The sequence below is a fragment of the Plecotus auritus genome, assembly GCF_963455305.1.
Source record: "Plecotus auritus genome assembly, chromosome: 11".
NCBI lineage: Eukaryota > Metazoa > Chordata > Mammalia > Chiroptera > Vespertilionidae > Plecotus > Plecotus auritus.
Window position 1 is genome coordinate 15,559,819 of NC_137777.1, and position 27,313 is coordinate 15,587,131.

At 42.7% G+C, this 27,313-nt stretch overlaps 1 protein-coding gene across 27 annotated transcripts in view; it reads left to right on the plus strand.

Moving 5' to 3' along the window:
- Nucleotides 1-1,447: 1,447 nt before the first annotated feature.
- Nucleotides 1,448-27,313, plus strand: part of RIMS2 (regulating synaptic membrane exocytosis 2) — a 366,091-nt gene continuing 340,225 nt past the window's right edge. For 18 of the 27 annotated variants that reach the window (XM_080646620.1, XM_080646621.1, XM_080646622.1 and 15 more), the window contains exon 1: nt 2,139-2,440. In XM_080646620.1, the coding sequence (XP_080502746.1) occupies nt 2,265-2,440 (176 nt within the window). In that variant the 5' untranslated portion in view covers nt 2,139-2,264. Of the gene's footprint in view, nt 2,441-27,313 lie in introns of all 27 variants that reach the window. The other 9 variants (XM_080646603.1, XM_080646604.1, XM_080646605.1 and 6 more) reach the window with 2 other exon arrangements.

The window sequence follows — 27,313 nt, forward strand, 5'->3', positions numbered from 1 at the left end:
TTATAAGGCATGGGAGAACAAAAACATAGAAATTTAAGCTTAGAAATCACAAGAGACTCTAGGGCTGCTTTGTCTGTTCCCAGCTCTTAAATTGGGAGCTAGTCAGATGGTACCTGGGGAACAGAGGGAGGAGGGACAGAACTGACTACACATCAAGAAGGTAAATATAATATAAACCCTAAAGGCCTTACATTACTCATCAGACCATAATCTGGCCTGGCACTGTAACAGGCCAGTGTGGAAGGCGGGGTAGGGGTGTGTACATATACTAACCTCCACCCCTCACCCCCAACTCTGTCATCTACTGCGCTTCCTGAGAGCACCCAGGAGAGGAGGTGATCCCTGGCGACCCATCCCCAGCCAGGTCCACCCCATCCTCACCTCTACCCTTCTCAGCCTGCTCCCTGCCCTGCCCCGCCCCATCCAGAGGGTGGTGGGGCGGCACCCAGTCCCACTACCTTCTCCGGGAGCTGCTTTTCCAGATGCCCTGGATCTCTTTCCGGAACCCATGCATCTCTGTGCTTTGAAAACCAGACTCTAACCCGGTCCCCTAGCTTCTGTCTCCTCTCTAGACTGAGCTCGCCTAAAGGGGCCACAGACCGAAGCCCTTGGCCCAAGCGCCAGCTCACACTCAGCCCCCGGTGATCCTCAGCCCTTGTACCCTCACAGCCTACCTCTCCCGGGCAAATCCTAAATCTCCAATCCCCACTTCCCCACGTCTCTATGTCTTCCCTTCAGTACCTCTCCGGGCATCCCCCCTCCCGCCCCCCGCCCCCCGCCCTCCGCCCTCCGCCCTCCGCCCTCCGCCCTCCGCCCTGTTTTCCAGAACTTCCTCATTCCCTCCCCCCCCCCCCCCCCCCCCCGTCGGGCACCAGGTCTTTGACATCACCTGAGCTTCCTGCTCGCTCACACCTCAGCCTTGCTCTCCACCCAAGTAACCCCATACAACTTCCAACCCTGACATCCAGGACCTCCCCGAACTGCGCTCTCCCTCCCTCCAGGACCCCCTCCACGCGCTCAGCTCACACTTTAACCTCCAGCCCGACACCAGGGCGCTCTCCTCCCCCATTGTTCCCTCTTTTCCAAAACTGTGGGCGCCCTTACTTCCCTGTTACACCCCATCTCCGGATCTGCTATCCCCCCAACCCCTCGTCCCCACTCCTTTACCTCCCGACTTGACCCACTGGGCGCCCCCATCCAGCTCGCCGCCGCCCCCCTCGGACGCCCCCTCCCGCTTCACTTTCTCCACACCTCGGCCCTCAGCCCTACCCCCTTCCCTCCCAGCCTCTTCCTGCCGGGCCCCAGCCACAGATCGCACTCGGGAGGGGTGGCCGCCTCCCGCGGGGCGCCCGTGGGGCCTGGGCCTGGCTGCCGGGAGGTGACGCGGGCCCCGCGGGAGGAGCCGGGAGGCGGAGGGAGGAGGCGGCGCGGGCGGCGGCGGCGGCGTAGGGAGCGAGCGGCCCCGGCGCCGACTCCACGGACTTAGGGGGCGGCGGCAGCGGAGGGACCTCGGACCGCGCGTGATGTGGGTGGAGAGGCACCCGACTCGGCGAAGCGTCCGAGTTCGCTGGGGCCCGGGCGTGGGCGGCCGAGAGGCCCTGGCCCCAGGACTGTCCGGCGCTAGCCCTGGTCGTCCCTCCTCCGCTTTCGCTTCTCTGCTCTAGCCCCGAGGGTCCCCGGCCCCGCGGCTCCCCTGAGAAACCAGCCCCTGCGCCCCCTCCACCCTCCGCTCTCGCCTTGGCGCCCCGGCGGCTCGCTGCCTCCCGGCGCTCGGGGCGAGTGGCGGGGACTCCCCGGGCTGCTGGCTCGCGGCCGCCTCTTTCCCCTCCGAGGGGCGCGCGCCCCCCGCCCCCGCCGCGGCCGGACACACTCGCGCGCCGCCCTCGCGCCCGCTCCCTCCAGTCACCCCACCCTTAGTCCCCGCCACCTTACTCCTCGCCCTCCCCGCCGCCCCGCGCACGCCGCGTCCGGCCCGGCCTCCCGCGCTCCTCTCACCCGAGCCGCTCACTTGCAGCCCTGCGCCCCCGGAGGCTGGAGAGACGTTTCCCGGAGCGCGCTCCCCAGCCTCCCTCCCCCTGCGCCCGCCCTCCCCTCCCCCCGCTCTTTCTTTCTCGGGGGCGGGGGGCTGTCGCCTCGGATTGAAGGCCATTGATTTGTATGTATTTGTCCCGGCGCCGGAGGCTGCCCCAGCCGCCCGCGCGGGTGCCGCCACCGCCAGCGGAGTGGCCTCCCCGCGTCCCTAGGGCGGTCAGGCTCAGCCAAACATGTCGGCTCCGGTCGGGCCGCGGGGCCGCCTGGCTCCCACCCCGGCGGCCTCCCAGCCGCCTCCGCAGCCCGAGATGCCCGACCTCAGCCACCTCACGGAGGAGGAGAGGAAGATCATCCTGGCTGTCATGGATCGGCAGAAGAAAGAAGAGGAGAAGGAGCAGTCGGTGCTCAAGTAAGAACCCAGCTCCATCTTCCCGCCTCCCTCCCTGCCCTCCGCCCCCACGGCGGCTGCCCCGCGGCCGCCTGCGCGTCCGGGATCGCCGCCCTCCCTCCCGCCGGCTGCGCCCGGGCCACGAGGCTGCCGCCGGCCGGGCTGCTTTCGGGGTGTTAGCGCGGGGCTGTGTGTCGGGGAGGGAGGGCGCCGAGGCCGGCGGAGGCGAGGGTGGCGAGACTTTGGACGTGGTCATTTTCCCGAGCGTCCTGAGTTCCCCGCGGGCAGGCTCGGCTCCGGGGCCGGCCCGGGTAGGGGCTGAACCCGGCTCCGCGCGCCTTCCTGGCCGCCGCCCCCGCGCGGAGCCGGGACTGGGGCGACGGATCCAATATGGCCGTGCACAGGTGCCCGAGCCGGACCCGCGGAGACGGGCGGGGACGCGGGCGCCGTGGGCCCTGTCCCGCGCTGCCGCAGGGCGGCTCTGCCCCCAGCGCTGGGAAAAGCGGAGTTGCCCACGGTCGCCGAGGGCAGGAGGGCGGCGGCGCGGGCGAGGGGCCTGTGCTCTGGGTGCCTCGGGTGGGTGTGCGGCCGTCGCCATCTTCAACCTCTCCCCCGCGGCGGGCTCCAACACCCTGCGCTCGGCTGCTCTTCCTGTTTGCAACTAGTAAATCTGTTTAATCCGTAAGAGACTCTGAAGAGACTCCGGTTCCTACCATGACTGCAGTTTGGGATGCTTCCTACGTGTGAAGTTCCATTCACACTCACAGCCTGGCTGCCGGGGTCTGGCCGCGGGGGGAGCGGGACAGCGGCGGCCAGGCGTCCGCTCGCGGCGGTAACTTCAGCACCAGGAGCTGTCCAGCTAGAGCTGGGCGCTGCTTGCTCGTTGGTCTCCAGCGAAGTGATTTGTTTCTACAGGTTTGCTTTCAAATGCTTTGCGGTGATTTGATTTCTCAGTTACGGTGAGAAAGAGATTGTGCAGAAGATGTGTAACCTTTTTATGTTTTTCCCAAACTCAACTTTTTTCTTTTTACTTGAATTTTCACTAAAAGATGAACTTAGGACAGTTTCTATGCCGAAGTGGGGCCGTTCTTTTGTGTGTTATCAAATTTACTTTCCCATATTCTCCACAGAAACACACCACGGAAAGTGTAGAATTCCTCTGTGAAGGAACTAAAACACTAACCTCTAATTATGTAAATTTAAAAAACAGGTTGTTGAATTCAATAGTCTTTTAAAAAATGTATTTTCTCTTCCCTACGAGTTTATTTAAAAAAAACAAACATTTCTTATTGATTTCAGAAAGGAATGGAGAGGGAGAGAGAGATAGAAACATAAAGGATGAGAGAGGATCATTGATCGGCTACCTCCTGCACCCCCACACTGGGGATCGAGCCTGCAACCCAGCCATGTGCTCCGACCGGAATCCAACCGTGACCTCCTGGTTCATAGGTCGTGCTCAACCACTGGGCCACACCGCCAGGCCTTCAGTAGTCTTTAATACACGTATAAAGAAATAACTTTCTGCTGTTATAATTACATTATTTAATGAAAAATATTACTTTAAATAATTTATGATAAATGCGTCAAATATTTGTACATGTTTGAGAAAAATCCTATTTATCAAAAGATACTTAAGGACGAAGAGCAAATGTATTTCTCACATATTAACTGAAATGAAGAAGAACTGCTTCAAAGATCATTTCTGGGTTGAACTACTTTTTGGGACTGTGATTTATTAGTAGGCTTGGAAATGAAAAAGATGAAGAGATTAAAGTAACTTATTTCAACTAACAGAAGAATAAAGCATTATTTATAAAAGCTTTTTGAGCATGTTCCAAACTTTACTATATATACTGACAATACCAAGAGCTGGACATTCAGATATATTAATATATATTTTTACTATATTGCTATAAAATCAGTATTTCCAAAATGATGCTCAAATAAAATAGTTTTATTTATTTGACCCACATATTTAGATGTAGAATGTATTTTTTATTTCATTATAGTATGCTAAATAATAGCACTTATTGGGAAATTCACTATAATTTCAAATTAATTTATTGTTCTAATATATAGAACTTTAAATGAACTTTTGAATATTAAATTAAGAGTTACTCAAACAATATACTAGAAAAAAGTTGTGAAAGGGTTGGCTATTCAGGTAGTTACACATAAACGTACATGTAATACAATTGTGCGTTCATATCTTTACAATTTAGGGAGAAACAAATATCTAAATGTATTCAGTCTATGAATTTACATTGATAAAAGTATATTCATATTTATTTTAAATATATATTTGCATTTCTACCTAACTTAGTCTTGGGAGAGGTCATAGCTCAAAATGACCTACATGGCTTCAGAATTATTTTTGTTTTCACTTAAACAATAACTTATTTGGAGGTCAAGACATAATATATTTCAAAATTTAATTATATATGTTCTTTAAAAGTGCTTTTGTCTCTTGTAACAAAGTAACAGTAGGCCAGGAAAATGAGAAAAAGAATAAACTATATATATAACCATAATAACAAGAGGCAAAGCATTTTTAAGAATTTGACAATTTATTAAGTGATATATTATCAATATTGGATATTAAATTTCACATGCTGTATATAAGAAAAAATACGAGTATTCTTCAATGGCTACTATTCCCATTAACTTTTAAGGGACACATATCTGGTTGTGACTATACTATATCCTTTGTTTCTCTTCAGTGATATCCATTTAATTTCATGTTAACATCTATTCTGAAAGAAGGTCATGGACAGAGAGAAATAAACTGAAATTCAAATTCATATCTGCTATCTTTTAACAACTATGTTAGAAAAAAGGTTTGATGTGTGAAAAATTGGAACTATCTGAAAATATTTTTGCATGATCTGTGAGTTTCTATGTTATGTTAAGTATTCATACAAAGTGGGGGGTGTGCATTACAAGATGATATATGGGAGTACAGGAAAAAATATTTAAACTTACATTTACATTTCTATTTATATTTGAAAAAAATTAAGCTTTACTAGTAGTTAATATATAGATTGACAATATTAAGATACATATAATTTAGATATAAATATTTGTATATTAAGAGGTTCAGGCCTGAGATATTTTTAATGGGGGAGGTGAGAGCATTATAGTAATCCCTTGCCTTGGGAGCCGGAAGAATGAAAACTATTTATATTTAATTGTTAGCAATGTCTTCCAAGCCTAGCTGAACATCCACATACCTAGGAAGTTCTTCTATCACCATCAAACAATACCATTTTACATGTGAGTGAGATACTAGAATTTTGGAAGCATTTTTATATATCGATAGATCCCTAAATAGATCAGTAATTCCTTTTTTTACCCTCATATGAGTTCCATTAATATTTTTAGTTTGGATAACTCAATCTATCAAGTTCTACAATGTCCTTTTACTGATTAATGTTTTTAAGGCTTTTAGGTTGTTTTTCATGACTGTAAACTTCTTGAGGGCAAGAATAAACTTACTGGAGTTTGTGTTTTACAGCATCCTTAAATACCTGTGCATAGTAGGTACCTAATAAGTAATGTTGATTTGACTTGTGGTAATGTTAATGAGGTAGTTTACCAATTTTGTTGGGAAAATGGAGAATGATTTTTTTTAAAAGAAAAACATAATTTAAAAGTTTCTGTTTTCAAGTGAGGCTTTTTTTCCTTTTTGGTATGGTACTAAGAAAAAAAATAGAGGAACACAAATCCACTGAAATCAATAGAAAGGTATTCATTCAGTAAATATTTATTGAATTTCTACTATGTGCATATCACAGTCTTTTAGATGGGGTGTTTTTGTAACAAATTAGAAATTATGTTTCTTGATGTGTAAATTATCTTTTCTTTGATCTCAGTTTAGGTTTTCTGTTAATGTCAAAGCGATAATTTCCTTCCCAAATAAAGGAAGATAATAAGTAAAAATTTTCCTGATAGAACAAGGTAATAATTTAGCTTATATTTAAAACAGATGAGCAGTTCTACATTTTTTTAATAATTCAATTTTAAAAGTGCTTTCCAAAGTCAGTTTGTAAGCTTCTTTATTTATTAGGTAATATATGTAAACTAGTAGCCCGGTGCACGAAATTCGTGCAAATTAAAAGGGAATTAATTAGAGGAAATATTTTAATATTGCTATTCACGTCCCCTGGCCTGGCGCTGGGCAGGGAGGCAGCCTCACGTCCCCGGCCCAGCACCGGGCTGGGAGGCAAACTTACGTCCCAGGCTGGCACAAGTCCCCGCCCACCGATGCTGCAAGTCCCCGCCCACCTGCACCTGCCTTGCACGCAGCCTCCTGCTGTTTGGTTGTTACGGTGTCGTGGCGTGATGACCATTTGCATATTAGCCTTTTATTATTATGATAGTGCAAAGTTTCTTACGAAATTTCTAACTATTTTCCCTAGTCAGAGACAGCTACTGTTGCCAAGTATATTGTATAATCTGCCAGAAAATTCTGTGTAGAAGAGTAGATATGTGTATATATAAAATATTTTGTGTTTGTGTGTGTGTGTGTGCACATGCATGTATGGATATATGTGTGTAAACATGAAATACACAAGCGTGTCCTGAAAGTTTACTTTTAGAAGATAATTTCCACACCTGTTAATATATAGTTGCCTCATTCATTTTAATGGCTGCATAATATCCCATTTTATAAGTGTTCTGTAATTTCTTTAACTAGTACATATTTTTGGGTAAGTTGATCCTAATTATTTTGCCATTAGGAAAAACACTATGTTAAATACCTTTGTACATATATCATTTTCCCATATGTCTGAATATATCACTGGGATAAATTTTTAGAAATGGAATTATTTGGTCAAAAGGTCAGATTATTTTAAATTTTAATAAACATCACCAAATTTACTTTCAAGAGGAAGTATACGTAAGTGACATATACTAGGGAGACTTTCCAACATCATTGCCAATTCAGTGTGTGGTAATCTTTGCCAATATTTTGGTGAAAAATATGCCATTGTTGATTTAATTGCAGTTTTCTTATCAGTGAGGACCTTTTACATTTGTGTAGAGACTTTTTTGTTTCTTTTTCTATTGCTCATTTTTAATGATCTGTAGAAGCTCTTTATATGTCTTTTGTTTTACAACCTTGTTTGTGCCTTGTTTTACTGGTCAGGATTTAAAAAAATGTATTTGAATTTATTACTTTTTGTTTTATGGCTTGGGATTGGCACTATACTTAGAATGACCTTCCTCATTCTAATATTTAAAAAGAACTACCATATTTTCTTCTTATCGCTAAATGAAGATTTAAGAATGTGGCATGTCAGATAAATGATGTAAATTATGCAGACTTTTAAATAAAAATTGTTATATATATAAATAACCATGGCCATTGCCAAAAATTGAAAACCTATAGTTTTTAAGGATTCAAAATGCATTCTAAGATTTTAATTGACATTTTCTGAGAAAGTACCTAATAAATTCTTTATATATGCTCTATATTTTAAAGTAACTAGGACAATTAATACCTTCTTGTTGACAATACATATTGACAAAGAACTGATTAAACTGTGTGATGAAGAGGGAGGTAATCGAGGCAAGGGTGATGGACCAGATGGACTTGGACCTCAAACTTGCCAAGTAATAACTAAGTTCTAGCTTATGTCATTAAACCCTCTGAGCCCATGTTTCCTCATCTGTGTTATCAGACTAATACTAAAACTCCTGTCTCCATCCCCCAAACTTTACCTTTCATGTGTAAAAGAGAGTCAGTGCACGGTCCAGAAACTCACTTGAAGTGGTTCAGAAAGTCTGCAGCAGAAGGTTTAACCTGAAACGAGTCAGTAGAAGAGACTGGAGAGAAGGCAAGGATCAGAGCTTAAAATACTTCATATGCTGTTCTTTCAATTTGGGTTTAATCCTGAAGGACTGTGTTCCCAGTGGGTGGTCCATTGTAAGTGGATGGATATAAATGTGTGTTTTTTTGAATGAATGATTAAATCTGGCATTGCCTAACAGAGTGGACAGCAGCTAATATCTCAAGAAATGATTACCTTTGGGATTTAACGGTCACATTTGTAAAGAACTTTCATTGTTTACTTCTCTTGGACAGGAGAGCTATTGGCTATGGTGTATACTGTTAATTAAAGTAATATCAAGCAGTGGGCAACAAATGAAATCACTGAGAACAAAATATATTTAATAAATATTTTCCCATTAAAAAACATTTCATTTAATAAACATTTGTTTAAGGATGTGAGGGTTTAAGCCACCTTTTCCTAGTGCTAGTCCCCCCCTTTTTTGCTATGGTGTGGAGTATTTTTCTACTTGAAATAGTTGTTAACATTTTAGAAACCATCACCAACTGCAGTTTCCTTGAGCAGTGGCGATGGTGGTATTGCAGGGGTGGAAAGCTAAGTGGATCTTCAGAGAGAATATGTGGAATTGGATCATCTTCTAGGTATGCTTGAAAAAACACACCCAGAATTTTAAAATCAAGGGGACTTGAGCACAGACATTTAAATGGTCAGCTAGTACAGCAGGGTATGCACCTTGGAGGACAAACATCTTTGACCAGGTTCAGTTGATATGTAGCTAATAAAGAGTATAAAGAATATTAGCATAAAGAATATTAGCATAATAGGCAGTGCCACTCTTCTAGTATGTTAACAAAAACAAGTTAACACGGTAACGAAGTTAAGCCAAAGAGTTGAACCAGAAGGTGCGTGTAATCAGCTGTTTCTTCTGAGGTAATCTATGGCTAAGATGGCCTTAAGTCAGAGATTCTTTGCTCTACCCGTACCTCATGTTTAGTTTCTTATAATATTTTCCCCTTACTTTCTAGTCACGCTCTGACAGCGAATTCCTTTCTATTTTTGTTGATATAATAATGAGAGCCATGACACCCCTAGAGACAGTCTTGTTGTGGTACCATAGTTGTCTTAGCTGAGATCTGAGAAGGAATATGTGGAACTGGGAGAAAGAAGTGGAAATTCTTTGAGAGTAGTATTCCGTTTTTATCTTCAGACTTTTCCACGCAGGCTTTTCTTCGAATTTGAATATATGTCTTGAATTGAAAGAAGGAACTAACATTTGTTCAGTGTCTACCAAGTGCTAAGATGTAGGTCGCAAAGCTTGTAAGTACCAGAACCCAGATCAGTACCTAGATCGTCATAACTCCAAAACCCATTTTTTTTTTTTTTTTTCCATCAGATTGCTGTTCAGTCTTCTGGAAAACTTAAAGTGAAGAGCCTAGTGCTTAAGGGCTTGGACTTGAGTCAGACAAATGTGGGTTTGAATCCCAGCTGTTACTTGGTAGCTGTGTACCCAGTGTGTTTGTCTGTAAAATGGGGATAATAACACCTACTTCAGAAGCTGTTATGAGGATTAATTGAGTTTGCATTTGTAAACCCATTAGAATTCCTAGTTCATAATAAATACCATTGATGGCTATAGAGAATATCAATCTAGTTTATCATTAATACATACTTTTATGAACCCCCAATTTTTAAATGCCTGTTGAAAGGACATCGTTACTTTCTTTAATAAAGACCCAGATCTTCCAATAGTATTTCTTGTATTAGTTTTCTACTACTAACAAGCTTAGTGCCTTAAAATAACATGAATTTATTATCTTACAGCTCTGTAGGACAGAGTCTGACAAGGGTCTTACTGCACTAAAATCAAAGGAATTGGCTGTGTTTCTCTCTGGAAGCTAGAGGGAGAGGATGTCTCCTTGATCATTTAGGTTGTTGAAAGAATTCACTTCTTTGAGGTTATGTGATTGAGATTTCCCATTTCCTTGAATGCTGTTCTAACCTCCTAGAGGCCTACCTCTCCCTAGCGCTTGCACGTGGCCTCCTATATCAGTGGCCTCCTTTATCAGTGGGCATCTCTCTGCCCACAGCTGGGAAAGATTTTTCTCCTTTAAGGATTCATATGATAGATTGGGCCCACTAGATATTCCAGAATAATCTTTCCCACTTAATCACTTAATGTGGAATCCTTTTTCGCTGTGTAAGAATACATATTTAACGTTCCTGAAATTAGAATGTGAACATCTTTGAGGGAGCCATTATCCTCTGTACATTTCTCAAGTGAGTGGCACTTGGGTATATGCTTTTTATAAAGTAGAGATTGTTGCCCTGGCCACAGTGGCTCAGTGGTTGAGCATCAACCTATGAACCAGGAGATCACGGTTTAATTCCTGGTCTGGGCACATGCCCAAGTTGCAGGCTCAATCCCCAGTAGGGGGCATGCAGGAGACAGCCATTCATTGATTCTCGTCACTGATGTTTCTCTCTCTCTCTCTCTCTCTCCCTCTCCCTTCCTCTCTGAAGTCAGTAAAAGTATATTTAAAAAGAATAAACTAGAGATTGTCCTCTTATTTTTTAAAAATGTATTTTGCATTCAGAGATACAAATTCCAGAGTGACATCTCTGAAATAATATTTTGCAATGCACTTTTCCATGGGTTCATAATACTTTATTGCCCTCAAATTACTGCCAATCCGCTCTTCACTCTTTATTTATTTAACAATTTATTCCTGAATTAAAATGTTGTTCTAACGGGGGAGACGGGGTAGGGTTGGGGGTCTGGGGACCAGCATTATGAATTATTCTTGGATCTGCACATCAATGCTCTTCTTAACTAGTCATTTTCGTTAATAATTGTATTTATTTTTATAGAGGAGGAATAAATAATATTGTCATAGACTAATATATGAAGAATTCTTGAAATCTTTCCAAATGCAGTATTTTTATTACCATTTAAAAAGACTCAGCATGTACTGTATATTGCAGGATGAGTAAATAAAGATTTGGATTTAACCTTTTGACAAGAATATGGTTTCTTTTGGAATGTTTGGTTGAAGAGCCGTTTCTTACTCTACAATAAGGGTGCCCGTTTTTCTTTCTTATAGTTATTAGCCTAGAAGTCTGACTTAATGAAAAGGTATAGTATGTATTATGACTTAAACTTTATGTTAGTATTTAAAATATAAATTGTCTTAGGTATATAAAACATTAAAAGTAGCTATGAAATAAAGTAGAAAAATGGTCCAAGGCACTATATAGTGTTATGTGATCGGATACACTAGACATCAGAGTCCAGTCAGGAGACAAACTAAAATAGTAATTTGAACAGAAAAATTTTAATATAAAGGATTAACCTATAGCACTAAGCAGCCACCTCTCTTAGGGCCGAGGCCCAGTACACAAGCAAGGAACAAACTTGGGAGAAAGCCCTCTCCCCCCATGGCTAAGGCTGAGATTCAGCCCCTGTAGGAGGGTGTGGCTGTGGCTCATTGCTGTCACAGTCTGGGGCAGACCAGCAGGACATCATCTGTGGGGGTGTCAGTGGGGCTTGCTGAGAAGCTGGCTGGAGCGCTCAGGAAGTTCACTGGGAAGCCACCCAGTGGGGTGTCAGCGAGACTTGTTGGGATCCTGCCTGCTGGAGTGCTGCTGAAGCTGTTGGAAAAATGCCCCCCATGGGGTGCCGGTGAGCCCTGCGGGGAGGGTGAGTGCCACCAGGTGTCCTGTAAACTCCTGGCAGCCAAGCATCCCAGAAAAGCTACAAAGCACCCAGAAACAGAGAGCAAGTAGCCCCTTATTCAGTTAGTGTCCCTCTGGCTCCCTCTACTGACAAAGCTTAACATGGTGCCAACTGGTAAAGAGGAAATAGTCCAGATCCAATGTCACAAAGCAGGACGAAGAAGGTTGGGTTTGGCGCTGAGAGGCAATACATTTATAAATTTACAGGAGGCTGTGCCATCCCCAAATATCAGTAGCATGAAACAACATAGGTTTCTTTTTTCTTCATGCTATCTTGTTTTCTCCGGCTCACTTGGGATCTCTACTCCACATCGTCCTTAGTCTGGATCACAGGCTGATGGAGAAGCTGTCGGGCATTGAGAGCAGAGGAAAAGAGGGACTGTGGTAAATAGCAAGTTGTCTCTTAAAATTTCCCCTCAGAAATAGGTATACTATTTCTGCTCACATTTCAGTGGCCAAATCAAATTACATGATTATGCCTACCTGAGGGTAGAGAAGTGCAATTCTACCATTTTTGGAGGGAGAGTCAGATATAAATTAAAAAAAAAAATAAGATTGACAGGATTGGCATTAGAAAATTTGGCAATCCCTAGGATAGTTACTTAAAACTCTCCCTTTAAAATTTTGTTTTTATTTGCTTTGCAGTTTTTATGAATTTTAGTGAAAAGTAACATCAACATAAAAATTGGTGTCACACAACGAAGTTGAAAACAATTTTAAGCAGCAGGGAAAAATATTTTTGAAGGTTAGATACAAACAGCCTTTATTTTTATAATTTTGCATTAACTCATATTTACGTGCTACATGAAATATGGAATGTCCCTTCATGCAGAGAAAAGTTGTTTCATTCATGCTCCGTCTTGGATGGTGATAAAAACCAAGATTTAGAGATCTGGGTTAGGGTCCCAGCTCCATCATTTATCTATCGTTTGTTTGGAAATAAAAAAAATTATATTTAATGTTAAGTTATGTAATGATTGGCATATTAATTTCACAACGATTGTGTTAAATATTTACAATCACCTATTTTTGTATGTCATGTCAAAAAATCTGAATTTACCTCATTGACATATTTGATTAGAGTGAAAAGTTTAGAAATAAGATTATGATAGGGTCTATTATGTCAATAAATTCTTTTGAGTTAGTGTCAAAAAGTCTAATTAGTGTTAGAATTGTCACCAGTGGATTTCCACTGGTATTGCCATTCTGTGCTCTTCTGTCTCTATACTGGGCTTTCCTTGTATTGCTTGTACCATCTTAAAATCAAGTTTAAACCATCCCCTCGTTTAAAGGCCTCTTTAGACTTCCTATTGCTTGGTAAATTCAAACTACTTATTTTTGCTTACAAGGTCCTTCACAGTCCTCTCCAACCTATCTTTCCAGCTTCATCTTCCACCTCTTTCATAAATCTTTGAGCTGTAATAACATTTTCACTGTTTCTGTAGCATTGAAGTAAGGAAGGGGGATATGTATGGAATAAATAATTCAGTGACTTAATATAAAAACTTATGCTAAAAACACCTTTTGAAGAGACTCCGATAATGATAAGGATACAGAACTCTCATTATTCATTTTCTTCAGCTTCAATAGGAATCTTTTGGCATTGTTTTGGAACACATGCTTCCAATCTGCCACCAGATTTTGCAGCAGGAATTTATATAACCATGCCACAGCTCACAATTTACCATATGTTTCAATATTTCCAGTGTTTTCAAACACTCTCTGTTTCCCACCCTTTCCAGTTCACATTTCTTGGTTTTATCCTGGCTTTTACTCACAATTTCCATTCATTTCTGTGATTCATGAATAATCTCTGGTATAGCCTTCCAGTTTAGAGTCAATTTCTATTCTGGTTCTCTTTCCTGGACTCTTTACTAGACTGTTACAAGCAATGCTTAATCCTCAGTTTAGAACTGATTCTAGGCCTACACCCAGCACTCTAATCTCAGTTCTTGTTTTTATGGCTTTGCTACTTGTCTTTTACCTTTGCCTAAAGTTACTAGAGTCAGAAAGATTATTATTTCGAGTTGGGCTGGCTTTTGTAACAATGTAAGATAGTAGTTCAAGTAAAAATTTCCCTTTTATTAATCATGTTTTTGTCTTGATAGAATATAGGGGTATTTCTGTAGTCTAAATCTAATCAGTTAAGGTAGCTTTATAAGTAGCTGGATCTCCCCCCCTTCCTGTTTTTTGTTGTTTTTTTCAATCTTTATTGTTGAGATTATTACAGATGTCCCTCTTTGTCCCCCCATTACCCCCCTCTCCTCAGTTCCCACCTTGCCCCAGGCCTTCACCACCCTATTGTCTGTGTCCATAGGTAATGCATATATGCATATAAGATCTTTGTTTAATCTCTTCCCACCCCCTCACCCCCCTTCACTCTGAGAATCGTCAGTCTGTTCCATTTCCATGTCTCTGGTTCTATTTTTTTTTTTTTTAAATATTTTATTGATTTTTTACAGAGAGGAAGGGAGAGGGATTGAGAGCTAGAAACATCGATTAGAGAGAGAGACATTGATCAGCTGCCTCCTGCACACCTCCTACTGGGGATGTGCCCACAACCAAGGTACATGCCCTTGACCGGAATCAAACCTGGGATCTTTCAGTTCACAGGCCGACGCTCTATCCACTGAGCAAAACTGGTTAGGGCTCTGGTTCTATTTTATTCACCAGTTTATTCTGTTCATTAGATTTTTTATTCATTTATTTTGATTTTTAGATTCAATTGTTGATAGGTATGTATTTGTTGCCATTGTGTTGTTCATATTTTTGATCTTTTTCTTCTTCTTCCTCTTCTTAAAGAATACCCTTCAGCATTTCATATAATACTGTTTTGGTGGTGATGAACTCCTTCAGCTTTTTCTTGTCTGTGAAGGTCTTTATCTGACCTGCAATTCTAAATGATAGCTTTGCTGGGTGGAGTAATCTTGGTTATAGGTCCTTCTATTCATTGCTTTGAATATTTCTTGCCACTCCCTTCTGGCCTGCATAGTTTCTGTTGAGAAATCAGCTGACAGTCCTATGGGCATTCCCTTGTAGGTAACTAACTGCCTTTCTCTTGCTGCTATTAAGTATCTCTCTTTGTATTTAGCCCTTGGCATTTTAATTATGATGTGTCTTGGTGTGGTCCTCTTTGGGTTCCTCTTGTTTGGGACTCTCTGTGCTTCCTGGACTTGTAAGTCTATTTCTTTGACCAGGTAGGGGAAGTTTTCTGTCATTATTTCTTCAAATAGGTTTTCAGTATCTTGCTCTCTCTTTCTGGCACCCCCATAATGTGAATGTCGATACACTTGAAGTTGTCCCAGAGGCTCCTTTCACTGTCTTCATATTTTTAGATTCGTTTTTCTCTTTGATCTTCTGGTTGAGTGTTTTTTGCTTCCTCATGTTTTAAATCATTAATTTCATTCTCAGAATCTTCTACTCTACTGTTGAATCCCTGTACATTATTTTTCATTTCAGTCAGTGTATGCTTAATTTCTGACTGGTCCTTTTCCATTGTTTTGGAGGATTCTAGAAGATTCTTGAGTAACCTTATAACTGTGGTTTTGAACTCTATATCCAGTAGTTTGCTTTCTTCCATTTCTTTCATTTGTGACATGTTTCTTTGTCTCTGCATTTTGGCTGCTTCCCTGTGTTTGTTTCTATATATTGGGTAGAGCTGCTATGTCCCCTTGAGTTGGTAGAGTGGCCTTGTGTAGTAGGTGTTCTATAGGGCCCATTGGCTCAGCCTCCCCAGTCACCTGAGTTGGGAGCTCTAGGTGCACCCCTTTGTGGGCTGTGAGTACAGTCTTGTTGTAGTTGAGACTTGATTGCTGTTATCACTAGGAGGAATTGACCGCAAGGCCAATTGGTTGTGAGGACCAGCTGTGACTACAGTGGGAGAGCTGCTGTGCAGGAGACACCATTATGGAGCAGGACTTGCTTCAGTAGGGCTTTGGTGCTCACTGAGTTTGCCTCTTGAGTGTGTCGCTTATAGATGTGTAGAGTTGTAATCTGGTATGTTCTGACACTGACCACTGTGTACACTGGCTCTTGGGTCTCCAGGGAGGTGCAAAGTCAGCCACTGCCTGGGGCTATCCAGCAGGAGCTCCAGAGAGATCAGCAGATTCCTCCTCTTTGTATCGGGTTTGGAAGTGCCCAGATGAGGCCCAGCTGTGAAGCAAGGCAGGCTGGTGTTGGTGCCGGGTCTTGGGCCTTTTATTGATAGGTTTGGGGCTCCCTGACCCAGCTGCAGCTTGTTGAGAGATTTTAGCTTTAGCAAGGACAAGCCATTCATATGCAAAAGCTGCTGTGCACAGCTTGGGTGGGGTTGTAAATTGGATGAGGTGGGGGTCTCAGAGCATCACTAGGGCAGAGCAAGCAGAAATGGCTGCCAGTCAGCCCCATGACTGGCGGGGAGGTCCTGGCATAGCAATAATGATTCCTGTGAGCACCTCTTCTAGGAGAAAGTCGCCCTCGCGTTCATGCCAGATGCCAGACAGTCCAGTTTCTCCTTGTATGTGTCTGTATCCCCCAGAGCCTCATCCTGGTGCTGGAGCTTAGAGGAAGCAGGACCTTGTAAGTTCAGTTTGTGTGCTGGCCTTTTAAGAGGAGCAGCTGGGTCTGCAGCAGCCTCTGTGTCACTGAGCCCCAATCCACACTGGTTTTCACAGCCTGTAGTTCTTACTGCCCACAGGGACTTCTTTTCCCAGCTCTGAGACCCTGGGCTGGGCGTCTGGTGTGGGGCTGGGACCCCTTGCTCTTCCGGGTGGCCTCTGCAGAGACATTCTCCCTCCCAATTAAAAAAGCAGCCCATGTGGGTGCCGGACCAGCCTGTTCCGCACCTCTGCACCTCTCACCTTCGCAGTGTGCTTTCTTCTTTACTTCTCTAGTTGTAGGACTTCCATTCAGCCAGTTTTCCAGTGGTTCTGGATGATAGTTGTTCTGTATTTTAGTTGTAATTTTGATGTGGTTGTGGGAAGCGGTGAGTACAGGCGTTTACCTACGCCGCCATCTTACTTTCTCTACTGAGTTTAGTCATATATCATTATTTATTAACTAGAGGCCCAGTGCATGAAATATGTGCACTTGGGGGGTGTTCCTCAGCCGGGCTGTGCCCTCTCGCTGTCCGGGAGCCCTTGGGGGATGTCCGACTGATGGGGAGCGAGCCTAGGCCGGCAGTCAGACATCCTTTGTGCCACCGCTGCTGTGCTTGCCAGCTGTGAGCCTGGTTCCTGGCTGAGTGGTGCCTCCCTGTGGGAGCGCACTGACCACCAGGGGGCAGTTCCTGCATTGAGCATCTGCCCCCTGATGGTCAGTGCGCGTCATAGTGACCGGTCGTTCCGCCATCAGTCTATTTGCATATTAGCCTTTTATTATATAGCATTATATAGGACTAGAGGCCCGGTGCACGAATTCCTGCATGGGTGGAGTCCAGCCAGCCCGCCCTGATGGGGGCCCATTGGCCGGGCTGGCGGGGAGGAGCAGCTGCGGGTGCTTAGCTGGCCTGCCTCCCCCATCAGGGTGGGGGGAGAGATTGGGGGTGGGGCCGGCCAGGGGGAAGGGTCATGGGCAGTAGGTGGCTGGCCCCGCCCACGATCAGGGTGTTGGGGATCGATCAGGGGCAGGGCCGGTGAGAGGGGGGCCAATCGGGGCCCAGATCAGGCTGGTTGGCTGCCACAGTGCGCGTCATAGCCATCAGTCATTCTGGTTGTTCCTCCGATCCGGTTGCTGGGCTTTTATATATATAGATTATTGTATTTTCCATACAAACAACTGTAAATCTACTTTTTTCTACCCTGTATACAATTTTATATTCTGCTTAGTACTTTATTATAAGTGCTTTTTACTTAAAAGGATATCATAAATGTTTTTTCCATGAATATATATTTTCAATCATCTATCTCATCACCTGTCACATGTCATGCATATTCAATTAAATGGGTTCTTCTCCATTCTTATTTTTAACACTTGAACAAAAAAAATTTTAAACATTCCACTATTTATTTATTTTTCTATATTTTGTTTTTATTTCTGTCCTGGTGTCAAGCTACATGTGGGACACAGCCTTATTTTCTGAATTCTAAAATTTCACTTATAGTAGGCAGCTGTGTTAATATCATTTCTCTGGAGATTTAGGGATAATGATAATGAGGTGGATAATTCAAATATAATTATACTTTTCCATTCTAAAAATTCTCAGTTCATTTTTACCCACGTGGCTTAGAATTTATGGGCATATTATTAGCCCTACCTTCTTTTTGCTCTCTCTTTTCTCTATTTCTTCTCCACTCTCCAATATTATTAATTTTTATGTATATCATATTAGCTATGTTTTTTTATTTTTTTCTTTCCATCTATTCCCTTGGAGCTTCCATTCCATTCTGCAGTAGCTTATCACAGTATTTTGTTAAATGTACAGTTTTACCCTAAAGAAAAAAACCTCCAATATTTTTTGTTAAAAATACTTTTTCTCCACTCTGTTGCATAGGTTTTTCCACAAGTTTTGGTTTAGTTGCTTTTGGTTTGTCTTTATGTAATTTATTCAACTGTAACTTCACTTGAATAATATTAAAATATGGGCAAGAATTTTACTCTATCTCCTTAAGAGAAAGGTTAAGGAACACTAGGTTGATATTATAATTAAATTTTACCAATATTTTTTGGGGGTTTGAATGGAGAAGAGTGATCACTTCATTGACAGACCCTCTTGAGATATATAGCTCCTTTATAATAGTCTCAATAAAATAGAAAAAGATTTACTAATCTTTTGAAAACAGTGTTGTTGTGATTCTTGTGGCCCAAAGATGATGTTTCTAATGACAGTGCATTTTCTATTATATGTCAGGTCTGATGCTAAAGAGGGTGGGGCCACAGTAAAATAGTAATAAACTTGGTGGAACCTGTCTTGCATTCATCCTAATTTTGCCACTTGATACATTTCCCCATCCTATATAATAAAAGGCTAATATGCAAATCAACTGAATGGCAGAATGACTAGTCGCTATGTCACGCACTGACCACCAGGAGGCAGACGCTCAATGCAGGAGCTGCCCCCTGATGGTCAGTGCACTCCCACAGGGGGAGCACCGCTCAGCCAGAAGCTAGGCTCATGGCTGGCCAGTGCAGCGGCAGTGGCAGGAGCCTCTCCCGAGACTTCCGCAGCAGTGCTAAGGATGTCCAACTGATGGCTTAGGCCCGCTGCCCCTGGGGAGTGGGCCTAAGCCGTCAGTTGGACATCCCTCGAGGGTTCCCAGACTGCGAGAGGGTGCAGGCCGGGCTGAGGGACCCCCTGAGTTCACGAATTTCGAGCACCAGGCCTCTAGTTTATGAATAACTTCTTTGGGCATCTACTACTATCCTACTGTTTAAACTTCTTTCCTCAATCTGTAGCACATTAGAGAAAGAATAATCATTATTTCTCAAATGGCAAGTAATAATAAAATAATTTTAAATTTTCCAAGTGGCTAATCAAATAAAGTTACAACCATTGAGCAGATATTTATTTACAGGTTAAACTAGTTATTAATAAGTTATGTTTATGTGGAGACTGAGGACAGGAATTAATGTGTGATGATGTATCTCTCTATTCCTTTTTAAGGTTAGCACAGTGCCTGATTCATAGTAGTGCTCAGTAATGAATTAGTGAAGGAGTTAAAGACATTGTTTAAAGCATTTCAAGGTCCTGAATGGAGATACGAAAGGGTACAATGTCAGGGAATTTAAGTATAGTATTAGAAATACTCTGTCAAGCAAACTAGAGATAGACCCATAGACAGAGAGCAGGATGACAGCTGGGGGTGGGTTTGAGGGACTGGGTGTGTATGTGTGTGGAGTGATTGAGAAAAAAAGAAAAGAAAAACAGAAAAAACTCATGGACATGGACAACATTGAGTGGATTGGGGGGTGGGGAGGTGGAGAATCATATAAGGGGGTAAATGGTAATGGAAGGAGACTTGGGTGGTGAACACACAATACAGTGTACAGATGGTGTGTTGTGGAATTGTGCACCTGAAACCTGTATAATTTTGTTAACCAGTGTCATCCCAACAAATTAAAAAAAAACAACACAATCTCAAAAATAGTGTAAAAGCTGACCCTAAAGATAAACCTGAATTAATAATTTTGGTGTAGCCAGAAATAAGGATGTGAGGGGAGAGAGAGAGAAAGAGAGTGAGAGAGAGAAAGCACACATGAGAGATGGTTTATTCTTCACCACATAGGAGAAAGGGGGGCATGTCTTGAATCTGTAGTATCCATTCTTTGTTAATGTATTCCCTGCCAAACAGTGCAGGTTCCATTTTTAATTTTGTATTGAATATTAACTCACTTGCTACCTATTCTTTGCTTAGGGAAGATGTCCTTAACTTTGATTTTAACCACTTCTCTGGAAGAAGAGGGAGGACAGGAGACAAGAAAGTATGTGGTGGGGAGCTTTCATAGGGGATATTGCCCAAGGACTGAAAGGGACCTTGTGCATGCACATGTGTGTATGATGAGTTAGGACTGAATAATTCTGTGACCAGTGGTTATTTTCCTTATCTCTGTGTGTTGAATAAGCAAAGTAGATAAATTGAGGATGGACTAGTAGGCAGGAGCCTGCCAAATTAGGCAGGGACTTACTTATATGATGTGGCAAAGGACGCAAGACACTAGGGAGGAGAGGGGCCATGTGCCAGGGGAGGCCAGGGGAAGGTCAATGGGGGAGAAAAAGAGACATATGTACTACTATTTGTAATAGTACAGTTTTATTCTAAATATCATAGCAATTTAAGGGTACAGGATTGAGTGTATTTTAAAAAAAATATATATTTTTATTGATTTCAGAGAGGAAGGGAGAGGGAGAAAGAGCTAGAGTCATCAGTGATGAGAGAGAATCATTAATCGGCTGCCTCTTGCATGCCTCTTCCCTGGGGACTGAGCCCACAACCTGGGCATGTTCCGTGACTGGGAATCGAATCATGACCTCCTGGTTCATAGGTTGACACGAAATCACTGAGCCATGCCCTTGAGAGGATTGAGTGTATTGATGTGGGGTGGGAGAAGTGGTGATGGAGAGTGTTTTAGAGTGGGGAAGAAAGAGATACCAGGTTTCTGGTTTAAACAAGAGTTCAGTTTTGAACAAATGCTAAATTTGGTTTGTGATCTCAAGTGAACAGATGAATTTGTGTCTTCTAGACACAACTAGTAGATTAAAAAGAATGCTCTTAGATGAGTTAAAATATCTTGATGTTGTCTTACTGTTACCTTCTAAAACACGTACCAAGCTTTCCTTGTTTATTATGGGATAGCCAGAGGCCCGGTGCATGGATTCGTGCACATTGAAAGGAAATTAATTAGAAGGTGGCCGGTGAGGCAGGACTGGGCAAGACAGGTTGGACACGCCCTGGAGCCAACCTCCTGCTGTTCCTCCCCAGCTGGCTGCACCTGGGGTGGTGCCAGGGTTGGAAGGGCAACTGTGGAATGAGTGAGGTCCCTCCAGCAGGTGGGTCCCTCAGCCTGGCCTATGGGGATCAGGCTGAAACCGGAAGTCTGACATCCCCCGAGGGGTCCCGGAGTGCAAGAGGGCACTCTGCAAAGTTGCTGTTGCTTGGCAGCTCCTGTGTTGCGAGTCTGCCCCCTGGTGGTCAGTGCACATCATAGCTATCGGCCGGTCAGCCAGTTGCTTAGCCTTTTACATATATAGATGATCATACTTTTGAAATGATACATGAAATATATCCCAAGGCTATAAATTATAATTTACATTTTAATTAAAGTTGTTACTTTGAGCCGAAACCAGTTTGGCTCAGTGGATAGAGCGTCGGCCTGCGGACTGAAGGGTCCCAGGTTCGATCCTGGTCCAGGGCACGTACCTTGGTTGCGGGCACATCCCCAGTAGGAGGTGTGCAGGAGGTAGCTGATCGATGTTTCTCTCTCATCAATGTTTCTAACTCTCTATCCCTCTCCCTTCCTCTCTGTAAAAACTCAATAAAATATATTTAAAAAAAAAAACTCAAAGTAACAACTTTTTTTTAAAAATATATTTTATTGATATTTTACAGAGAGGAAGGGAGAGGGATAGAGAGTTAGAAACATCGATGAGAGAGAAACATCGATCAGCTGCCTCCTGCACACCTCCTACTGGGGATGTGCCCGCAACCAAGGTACGTGCCCTGGACCAGGATCGAACCTGGGACCCTTCAGTCCGCAGGCCGACGCTCTATCCACTGAGCCAAACTGGTTTCGGCTACTTTGAGTTTTTGAGCTAAGATGATGTTGCCACTCAAGTGGTGAACTGTGGTAGTGTTTACAAAAATATTTTTTTGATATTGACATTTGTGGTTATAAAAAATAGTTTTTAATGAAATTATAGTTTCTGAGGAAAATATTGTTTTTTACTTGAGCTACTGATTAATTAAATTGAAAACATTCCAACCTCTTTTGCCATGTCATTATAATAAAAAAATGACATAGATACTATTGATATACTTAAGAACTAGGTCAAGAAGAAAGAAAAAAAATGAGAGGGGATAGAGAAATGGAGTGAAAAAAATGAGTGGACAAAAGAAACACAAAAAATGGAAAAATAGAAAAAGAAAAGGCTCAAGACACTGAAAAGTGGTGTAATTAGGAAAGCAAGAGCCTCTTTAAATATTTCAAACAAAGGGAATTTAATATAGGGAATTAATTACCAAAAGAATTGGTTGGTCTGGAGAAGCAAAAAGCGGGTGATGAATATACTGAAAGATTACCAACTGCAGGAAACCACTGCCACTTCTAGGACTGAAAATGAAATGGTGTTAAACAGAGCCCATAAGTACAGTGATGCTAAGAGTGTTGAACTATCACTGTTGCCCCTGGAGCTGCTGCTGCTTTGCAGAGAGCTCAAGAGCCAGTGCATCTAGTGATGAAAAAGCCTATAGTCTTGTTCATGATGCTGGACTCATCTCAGAGGATGCTAGTCACCCACCGCTACCTCTGCTGGAACTGCACTGCTGTTGCAGCAGCCAGCATTTGTATGATAGGTACCTGGCGCTGCTATTGCCGCTGGAGCCAGAGTCCACGATCAAACTTCTGCTGCGGTTCCTGGAATACTGCTGCTCTCTCCGTAGGAACGGGAAACAGGTGGAAGAAAATAAAGTGGGTTATCTTTTCCTGCTATCTAACTTTTTACCAGTGTTTCCCTGTGGCAGAACATAAGGAAACCAGCTATTAAGGGAGTATGGGAAAGGTAGTCTATATAGACTTCTAACTCCCTCTGAAGTAAAAGGAGAGCATGGGAGGGCAGGCGTGGACCTGAGGGCCAATAAAGAACCAGTACAGAAAGACGTTACAAAGTACTGCTTCTTCAGTCATAATAGAGAGAAGAAGCATTTTTGCAGCTTTCTAAGTGATGTAAAATACATAAAGACCCTTTATTTCTTCTGGTTAACAGAAAGATTAAGATACAGGGACCCATAGAAAACCTTTGAAAGTGAGATAGTTCTTCCTTGGGGTGTCAATTAAGTATGTTAGTTTTAAGCAACAAAAAATGGACCCTGGTTAAGTTGAGAAGAAAACATATTTATGATAAGAGTATTGGATAGTCGTCAGAAAGTGGAGTAACTAGACCCTGGAAAAGAGAGAAATTGGGATAGCTCTGGAGAAACTAATGGATGCCCTGTTTATGGTGCTACTTGCTGTTTATATGGATCAGTTCCACTATTTTCTTCTTAAGGGTCACATTATCAATAGAAAGGTTGATCTGCCCTAGCTTTGATTAGTTTCCCATCCTACATCAGAGAAGGAGGACATGACACCTTGATTGACAGCTACATCAAAATTACTCAATAGGTGAGGGCTAATTTGTCAAAGGAATTTTGAGGTGTTAAATACAGTGGATACTAGGCAGGCAAAAATCACAAGAATCTATTAACTGAGCCTAGTTTTAGATTAGCAAAAGGCAACTGGAAACCATCGCCAAAAATTCTTGAGCTCTTAATATGTAATAGGCACTCTGATCTCTTTTAATAATATGTTTGAGGAAGTTGTCATTATTATCCTCATTTTACAGATAAGAGGAATTGAGAGGTGCACTTCTGGTGATGGTGGATTAGGCAATTTGGACTAACTCTCCCACTGAGAACAACTAGAAAAGATGGATCCCATATAAAAATCATCTGTGTGAAGGTAATCAGAAAGCTAACCCATCAGTGAAGACTGTGGGGACAAAATCCTGGAGAAGAAGGAAACCCAAAGAGGTGAGCTGGGCACGTGAAGCCTTTTTCCCTTAGGAGAAACTTCTGTTTCCAGTAGAGGTGGTGGAGAGGCTAAGAAACGGAAAAGAGCGTTTGACACACTTATGGGATGTGGCTAAGGGAGTAGCAGTTTGAGTTCAGGGTCCACCAAGAAAGGAGATTTCCTGCTACATCCCCTAGCCTGGGGGTTAGAATCCTGAAGTGCTATGCCTTAGGAGTAGGTGAATAAAAAATAGAATGGCCCTAGCCAGTTAGGCTCAGTGGATAGAGCATTGGCCTGTGGACCAAAGGGTCCCGGGTTTGATTCTGGTCAAGGGCAGGTACCTTGGTTGCAGGCTCCGGCCGGGTCCTGACCGGGGCTCATGCAGGAGGCAACCAATCAATGTGTCCCTTTCACATTGATGTTGCTCTCTGTCTTTCTCTCTCTCTTCTACCCTCCCTAAAAATCAATGGAAAAATATACTTGGGTGAGGATTAACAAACAACAACAAACAAACAAAAAGAATGGTCTGCTTATAAATAAAACCTAGTCTAGAATCATTGATTGGGTTAAGGATATCCAGGATTGTTAATGACTGTAGCCACTTGTTTAAGCAAAAGTCAACCCTTTTCTGGAGAAAAATAACATCATCTTAGGCCTTAAATAATTTTTAGAGTTTTTTCATAAAATGTTTTACATCCACACAGAAATACCCGGACATACTGGAGACAAGACCATATAACTGAAACTAAGTGAAACAAAGGCCATAGCAGCAGACTCACAAGAGATTCAATGGATTTCTCAGACACTTAATGGATCAAACAGACAAAAAATTAGTAATGATTAATATGTTATACCTTATGACATCTATAGTACTGTGCCCAACACCTGCAGAATATATCGTCTTCTGAAGTGCACCTGGAACAACAAAGTTGACCATATACTAGATCATAAAGCAATTCTGAATAAAAATCAGATAATAGAAATACACAGAGTATGTTCTCTGAACACTACTGGAAATCAGTAACATAAGATAATTAGAAAATTCCCATATATTTAGAAATCAAGAAATCCACTTCCAAATAACCCAAGGATAAAAAAGAAATTACAAAGAATATTTAAAAATATTTTACCTGAATAATAATGAAAACACAACTTGTCAAAATTTGTATGATTCAGCTAAGTTCCTTTGAAGGTAATTGATAGAGTTCTGGCCATCCTATCTAATAAAGAGGGAATATGCAAATCGACTGTCACGCTGTCACAAAGATGGCGGTGCTCATAGCCACAAGATGGCGGTGCCCAGTCCCCTCAGCCCCGCCTGAGTCCCGCTTGTGCCTGCCGTCGGAGTTCCACAGTCCTTTCAGCCCAGCCGGGGGTGGGGGGGGGTAGCAGGTGCATGGTGCAGCCGGACCCGCCCTCAGCCCCCCAGCTGCCCAGGGCCAGCCTGAGGCACAGGCAAGCCTCAGATGTTGGCTGCCCAGCCGCCTAGAGCCGTCCTGAGGTGCAGGTAAGCCTCGAATGGCGGCTGCCCAGCTGCCCAGGGCTGCCCGAGGCTCAGGTAACCAGGGCCGACCGAGGCTTGCACGGCTAGCAGTGGCAGCAGCAGAGGTGTGATGGGGGCATTGCCTTCCTCTGGTCGCCAGGTCACCTCCCGCCCCTGAGGGCTCCCAGACTGTGTGAGGGGGCAGGCCGGGCTGAGGGACCCCCCACTCCAGTGCATGAATTTTCATGCACCGGGCCTCTAGTATATCATAAAAGAAGAATGGGTGAAAATGATCTAATGCATTCATCTCAAGGAAGTAAGATCAAAATCCCAGAAAATTAAGCCCAAAGAAAGCAGAAGGAAGGAAATAATAAAGACAAGAGAGAAATCAATGAAAAGAAAAATGAAAGTAAGAGAATATCAATAAAGAAAAGATGAATAACAACTGGTAAACACCTGATATCACTGATAAAAAAAGAGAGACGGTACAGCTAACCAGTATCAGGAATTGATAAGAGGACATCACTATAGACCCTGTAGACATCCTATATAATAAAGAGCTAATATGCAGAATGACCATCTGGACACCCTTCCAGACGATTGTCCGGATGACCTTCTGGACAAAGCCGGGGCTGTGAGGGCTAGCTGAAACTGTGAGGCTCTTCAAGGGCCGGCCGAGGCTGCAAGGGCCAGCTGGGGCTGCGAGGGCCAAGCCCCTTGCATGAATTTCGTGCGTTGAGCCTCTAGTGGTTATTATAATGTAACAAAAGAGAAATTCAGGTCAATTTTGGTTAGCCACCTCAATTTACTAACATAACTGAAAAGTCAGTTTTTATACTTTAATAAAAGTGAAAACAAGAGGTAGCAACAATCCTACCTCTTCCATCAGTTCTGTGGCCTTTAAGTTTCATAACTTCCATCATTTGTAAAATTAAGAGTCTGGGCTGGATTATCTCTGACTTTTCCCATTTTTAATGTCTATAATTCTGTTACTGGAAGAACATTTAATTTTTACTCACTTGTTGCATTATGAAGAAGCAAGTGACTTTTACTTTAGATTTTTCATGATTAATGAAATATAAAACTTAAGGGTTTGAATAGTACATGACCAATTTCTGCTAATTATGATAACGTTTTCTGATCTATGGTTGTGCCTTTAAAATTGTATCTGCTACAGATGATACATTTAGGATCAATATTTAATGTCACTTTAAATTATTTAAAAACTTTAAGAAAAAGTTTATCACACTTTGAACAACAGAATATTTACTATAGTGTTGATTGCTTTATTGGATTTAGGTAAACACTAGGTTTTGGAAGCAAAGTCGGTTTGGGATATTTCTTCTTTCAGCTATTAGTTTGTCCTTTAATAAGTTATTTACCTTGAGGGACAATAATGTAAAGTAATTTACCTCCTAGGATGTTGAGAATTGATTAAGAAACATATCAAATGCCCAATATAGTACATAGCCATAGTATTTGCAGTTAAAAATTATTTTCTATTCTCTCTTTAACAATACCGAGCAGGGCTCTCTAACTGAGGCTAAGGACAAGAGAAATAGAAATGACACGCTCTGCAATGTTCAGTAATTAGCTAATGTAAATGTAGGCATAAATATATACAGTAAAGTACAGTAATATGCAGCTATAACTATTAGGTACTTCTAGTGTTAATTTCCAATGATTCCTCATTAATTTCCAATG